The following is a 6,932-nucleotide window of genomic DNA, read 5'->3' on the forward strand; positions in this document are numbered from 1 at the left end:
ATCTGGTTCAGCCTGTCAATTTAGATGGATGTTTGTTCCTTGGTAAGTTTACAGGTCACTCAAACTCTTTCCCTCTTAGAAGATGGATCAAACAGTGATCCATCACACCACTGAAGATTGAGATATTGTTTGAAAACCGTATTGTCTTTTAAACCTTTCCACAACCTTATCTCTGACCATATCTGCTAAGTTTGTTGGATCTATTCAAGCATCTTCAGTTACTTTAACATAAAACAATAGTGTTAAAGTGGGTAAAGATTCTTTTTCTGTGAATTTTTGTCATTAATGTTGTGTAGCTAACCTCTGAGGCCTTCACAGAGCAGCAGTCTGTATACAGGGAATGCAGATGCATCCATTCTGAAGTGAAAGAGTGTGATTGATTTTTAATAAGACAAATGATTGCCATATTTTTGAACTGTCAGTTCAACGTGTTTAACACAATAAAAGCTTTTTCTTCCACTTTGCAACCTACACTCCTGCCTGTTGGTCTGTTATAAACTCCCACTACGATAAACTGAGCTATGTGGTTGTGAATGACGAATGAGTGGAATTAAAACCTTTGGCAGGCGTCTGAAAGTCGAATACCCACCCAAACTGTAGTTAGCTGAAGAGCCGTTGTTTCCGAAAGCCACAGATATGTTGGTCGATGCTGTAGTCTGACTCAGTTTTTTACTGGGTGGAGAGGAGGGAGTGGAGGGCAGAGTGGATGCTTTCATTGTGGACGAAGATAAGGCCTTGGATGATGAAGAAGAGCTCCTAGACCAAGCTGCTTTGGAAAGCAACCCCAAAGGTTTTCGGACTGCTGCAGTGTGCAGTTCTGCCGACTCTGTCAGCATGGAGAGAACGGATGACAGGGCCGCCTGCTCCCTTTGGACCTCTCCACCCATCCTCAGCTTCTCCTGGACCAGCATGGGAGCTGGATCTTCGGGCACGCTTGGCAGCGTATCATCCGTGTCTGCTGGCCTCCATCCTTCAGCCCAAGCTTGAGTTTCTGTCATAATCCCAGCCTCTGCAAAGACTTTTCCATGTGCTCCTGCGCCCACTTCTTCACGTGTTTCTGTCCAGACTGCTGTTTTCGCCTCGGCAAACACTTTGCCCTCAGGCCAGCGCCTGAGTTCCACGTCAGGACCAGCTCCAGGAGACGCCTCTTTAACCCCAGCTCTGTCTCTCATACCAGGAGTTACTGTGTGGACTGTAGGGTCCAGAGAAACGTCCCTGTGCTCGATTGACACATGATGTTCGCTCCCAGCTGCTTGAAACACAGAGAGAAAGAAAACAGAGAGAAATTCATGTTTAATTGGGGGCATTTTGAGTCATCTGCCTGCAAAGAGAGAAAGTGACTCACTTCTGAACACATCTGGAAGCCTTGACTCATTACTCCCCATAAGGTCATTCCAACTGTCCCACTGTCAGTAGATTTCAACCTGCACTGCCTGCACCCAAACTAAGACTCCCATAAAAATGTCTCTGTTATTCCTCTGCCTCACACACACATAATGGAAAGGATTAAAACTGTGACTACTGGAAAAAAAAAAAAACAGTAATACCGCAAAAATAGGTCACTTATGTTTCAGAGGATAAAGCATAGGGAATTAATTTTCATGTTCTGGGACCCATAAATTAGGACACAAATGCAACCTAATCAGCTGCGATTTCACAGATACTAATCTCATCCCTTAGGTTAGCCACACAGGCTCATGGGTTTATTATTTCCACAACAAACATGCTGCCCCTCTGCTTGGTCCAACATGAATAAGGATGACATTTGCTCTCAAAGCAAACGTGTGTGTCGGCTATTTATAGACCAGAGAGGGTCATTTTTCATTTAATAATGATCTGAAAATACCTGAAAATACCTTTAGAGAGAGACGGATACATGGGGCAGCAGATATTTTAGTTTGATATTTACATTTTTTTCTTGTTCAGTCAAACATGTTTTCATTATTGCCTTCTGCAGCCATGCTTTGAGATCACCTGAAGCTCATGTTTTGCCCTTTCCTTCTTCTGCAATCCATTGTTCATGTTTTCTCTAATTTGCTAATAAGTGTTTATTCTTGTTTAAAATTAGGCTTGTTTGACATTTATTATCATCATTTTTATCATATAAAACCAGAAAGAAAAAGTGATATCAGCTTCAAAAATCGATCATAAAAAATATATGCAGCGCATATCAGCAATGGGTTGACTGATGTCGGTTTCGGCATCTGCCTGTCTGGTTTAAGTGATTTTGATCATTTTGATCATAACTAAATTCAAACGTTTAATTCACAGATTTTTACAGCATCATTCAAACGTTAAACTTTCCATTTTGTCAAGTCACAACCAGACGTACTTATTTTATAAGTATTTTTTATGAAAGTACATTGTATCCTGAAGTAATACAAGGTTTTAAAAAACACTGCAAAGAAAACTCTAAAAAAGTGTGGAATAATACGGTAAAATAAATCCAGCTGTTCTCTGAAGGCCTCTGATGTTTGTTCAAGAACATTAGACAACAATGTTCTGATGGCATGGCCAGCCAGAACCCCATCAAGAGGTTAAAACAGATTTAGGTTCTAAAATAATATTCTGTTTTGAACCTTTCATGAGTCGACATTGAAATCTGAAGGAGTTCAGTGCAGCTGTAAACATTTCAAGACATTTTTGTCCTTCTAAATTGACAGGAGCTGCATAGATCCACGGCTCAGCCAGAATCTGTCCATATGACCGACTATCAGTTATGCATTGCACATATCTGACCTTTGTAGAGGAGTGCTGAATAAAAAATCCATAATAATTCCTGTCAATTTCTTTAGGCAGGTCAACCCAAAACATACATTTACATAAACAATGCAGCATCCAGTTGTCTGGGTCAGAGAGGAAGGGTTCAGTCAAATCCAAACTAAGAATATAAGGCAAAATCTGCAAAACTAAGGTTTACAGATTTTTTTTTTTTTTCTAAACTGACATTTGAACCATTTCTGCACAGAAAATTTAAAAAATATCTTTTTGTGACTGTCTTAAGGAGGGTAGAAGCAAATATGAAAATAATTTGAGCAGAGAGGCCAACTTGCACCATCAATCTTATCTAATCTTTATTTATGGTATTAAATACCTATGAGAAAGTTTGATAATTTAAAAAGCTTATTAAGTATGGAAACTTTTGCACTTCAGAATCTGTTTTCATATTTCAACACCTCCTCATTTCATCTTCTAAATGTGTCACACATTTCCCACGCTCCCCGAGTCTCTGCGGAGGTTCGGTTAATTAAAAAGCGGCCATTCTGATCTAGAGAGGCTTTGCAGCACACAGCTCTGCTGAGCTGCTGCACATCCTCCAGAAACTTCCGATAAAAACATTTCAAATATCACGTCATTAATTACCATCATTCAGCAATCTGTCCCTCGTTACACCATGTCATATCATAAATGTCATTAGAGGAGGAAATTAATCCACTGTCTGTTTATGTTCATGCATCTTTGGGCTCAGATGGGAGCCTTAGTCACTTTCATAGAGTGGAAAAACAAGATGACAGGGGCACGAAGCTCGGGCGCCACTGGGTAAGTTATATGCCAACTAAATTTAACCTAAAAGTCATCCCTCTGCTGATCAAGATTCACTGGATTCTTTATTTCTTAATACCATGTATTTACCAAGAAGGTGGCCATCATACATGTTTTACATTAAATAAAAAGTCATTCATCTGCAACTTTCGAAACCTAAAGAGAAAGTGTGCTCCAAATCCAACATAATAAAACAAGGTTTAAAGCTGCCAATTTTAATATAACTTGTTAAATATGAGCTATTAATGGTCAGATCCTATTTATTAGAATGTTTCAGTGTTGAAGTGAGGCAAAACATAAAATAGTTTTTAAGGTAACGATCATAAAAAAAAAAAAAAACATTGGTTCTTTTAATGTAATTTCTTTGGGAGAATTCAACTTAGAAACTCTTTGAAAAAGTTTCTTAAGTTTCCGACACTTGCATATGTTTTGCCTCCATATAAACCTTTTAGTTGCTTCTTTATAATTTTAGACACTATTGGGAGCTGTTATTGTCGCGGTAGGGTGGAGCTTTGACAGGGCCCAAATGCAGACACTGAAGCTGAAGTTGGTTACTTGCAGATTCAATTAACCAAAAAGGGCAAGAGAAGCAAAAATCCCAAAACATAAATCCTCAGAATCCACAAAAATAAAGAAAAACCAGGAAAACTTACATGAAGGGGATGAAATTACGACAAAAAAGCAACAGTAACTGAGCAGGAGGTGCATATACGGGAGAGAGAAACAAAGACCAAGCTAATCAGCAGATTGGGAGCAGGTGTGAACAGAGGAGACTAGAAGGGAGCTAGAGAAAAGGAGGCAGACACAGGAGGGTAATAGAGGGAAAACAAGAAATACCTAAGAACTCAAATACAATCAAAATGACTACAATAACACAAAATGGAAAACAAACCCATGAAACTCAAAGATAAAACTTAAACAGAACAAAAACCATGATTGTTATAAAGTGTCAAAAGAGCTTTATAACTGTGGAGCAGCACGTTTCAATCTAGGTGTAAACCTTTTATAGGGAATTCTGTGAAATACAAAATCTAAATTTCAGGCCAATAGTGTTATTGGAATCCAGGACAAGACCATATTATCTTTTTTACATTCAAATGACATGGATATTTTCATAGCAAAAATTAATGTCAGTGTAATAACAAGAAACACCAACTTTCCCGGATATATTAAGAAAAATAACTAAAGTGCTTCTATAAAAAAATCATTAAAAAACACTCAGAGGGAAAGAAACATATTTTTTGGAAAAACATAACCTTAGAGGCATTAATGCTGATACTGGCACTTAATTTTTTAATTCATAAACCTAAATATAAACTTAACTTTATATAAAATATAAACTATTAACTTTTTATCTTTACTTTTAACTTTTCACTTAGCTTTTTACCTTTTTTCTTGACTTGTTAACATTTTTTTCAACTTAACTTAAAGTAGGTAATATATCATTCAAAGGCTCATTTAATTGGTCAAATGACAAAATAAGATGTTCAGCCATGTAGAAGTATCTTTGCTGAATGGCTGGATGTAGATCTTGTGCTTCTAGACCTCACTGAGTGACAGGGGGAGGGGGGAATCCATTTGTAAGGGGTATGCAATTGATCAAAAACAATAAATTACCCTATAAAGGGTTAAACATTTTAGTGTTGCACGTTAAAATTATCTTAAACTTTACAGTTACAGTTACTAATGGTTTTGTCTGTTATTTTGTTTACATGTTTCTAAATCATTGCTCATAATGTCCAAGTTGCACATCTCACCCAACAGATCTGGGGTAGAACCACAGCAGGACGCCAAGCTTTGCTCAACAATTAGCCACAATAGTTGACTGTCTTTGTGCTAATGGGTGATGGATCATGTGACCAAGGGTTGTCAGCTAGAGAAGACACATGGCCCTGAATGAATGTCGATGTTTTGTATTTGCTCCAGTGAATAATCTCTCAGATATGAACAGATAATCACTAATAATAATGTCAGCTATTGCCTCTATGACATTATAACTTGGCAAAGTCAGAAACTCCTTCAATAGCAAATAATCTTTTTCCAAAAGGGTGCAGTCCATCACAAGTGAGGGTATCACAGTGATGAATGAATAGATGGTGAGAATTACAGAAGAATTGATGGATAAAGATCTACTGTATGCGGGGATGGTTAGGAAAGCCACCTGCTCTAGCTGAGAGCAGCATATGTGACTCTACTATCAGGACACCAGGAAATAGGAACCTCTGCTGCGACCAAATATGTACAGGATTGTTTGGATTGTGGAGAAGAAAGAGTAGATTAAAGGTGGATAAATGCGGATTTAAACTGCATTAGCTTTTTGGACATTTGCATTTTGCATATTTTCATGTTACATTCGGCTTACACCCGATTATGAGAATCACAGCATAGAGAGGATGCACAAAGCACGGTGGTCATTTACAGGGCTTTTAGGCTAGACTCATATTACGCTTTGACCATGGTGTCTTGCCAGCTGGATGTGGAAACGCTGCTGCTGCATCTCTGCAGCTGCCAACACAGAACTGATCAGTACAAACCTTCTGATTATTCATGGTTATCTTTTTCAGCTGCAGTTATTCATGCACTGGTAAATGCTTCATGCATACACCTGTGCATTTGTGTCATGGCTTGTCTAGAAATGCTCCAACAGTGAGCAGGACAGGTCAAGTGCCAAACACACAGGAAGTGCGAAGGTAGCGCTGAGCCAAACGGTCAGAGCTGTGAAGCTCGGAGAGAGAAGATGAGGAGGGGGAGTGTTGGTAGTTCAGTCTGCCAACTAGCCATCTGCTATTCCACACACAGCAAAAAAACATTTTTGCAGCGTGTAAGAAAAAAATAAAAAAAATAAATATATTTATATAAATATATATATAATTCACTTTATTTGTATAGCACCAATTCACAACACATGTCATCTCAAGGCTCTTTCCAGTTCACCAGATCATACAGTCAAATTGATTCAAAGTTTTCTATCTAAGGAAAACCAGTTGATTGCATAAACTCATTGACTCAAATGCAATCCCTCACTGTAAGCATGCTTGTACCGACAGTGGAGAGGAAAAACTTCCTTTTAACAGGAAGAAACCTCCAGCAGAACCAGGCTCTGTGTGAGCGGCCATCTGCTGAGGCCGACTGGGGTTCAAGGAGACAGAAGCAGAGATACAAAAAGCAACTTAAAAAGGCGGCCCCGCCCAGGAAACACACAGTGGACGAGCTCCGAACCAGCTCCCACGCAAGAGGACGCAGAGAGCAATCCAGCCAGTCACAGCCAAAGAAACAGGACCACACTGGAAAAACAGGCCAATCTCCAACATCTATAAACAAAGGTGTGGATGGCAGCAGCACAAGTTCATATATATATATCTTTATATATATATATATATATATATATA

At 38.7% G+C, this 6,932-nt stretch overlaps 1 protein-coding gene across 6 annotated transcripts in view; it reads right to left on the minus strand.

Moving 5' to 3' along the window:
• The window catches only part of LOC107100951 (UPF0606 protein KIAA1549L-like), a 174,282-nt gene that overhangs the window by 106,823 nt on the left and 60,527 nt on the right, over window positions 1-6,932 (minus strand). For 4 of the 6 annotated variants that reach the window (XM_015399652.1, XM_015399650.1, XM_015399648.1 and 1 more), the window contains exon 2: window positions 590-1,252. In XM_015399652.1, coding sequence (XP_015255138.1) covers window positions 590-1,252 — 663 coding nt within the window. The remainder of the gene's footprint in view (window positions 1-589; window positions 1,253-6,932) is intronic. The other 2 variants (XM_015399651.1, XM_015399649.1) reach the window with 1 other exon arrangement.

This window comes from Cyprinodon variegatus, unplaced genomic scaffold (genome assembly GCF_000732505.1).
Source record: "Cyprinodon variegatus isolate N-32 unplaced genomic scaffold, C_variegatus-1.0 Scaffold1035, whole genome shotgun sequence".
Taxonomy (NCBI): Eukaryota; Metazoa; Chordata; class Actinopteri; order Cyprinodontiformes; family Cyprinodontidae; genus Cyprinodon; species Cyprinodon variegatus.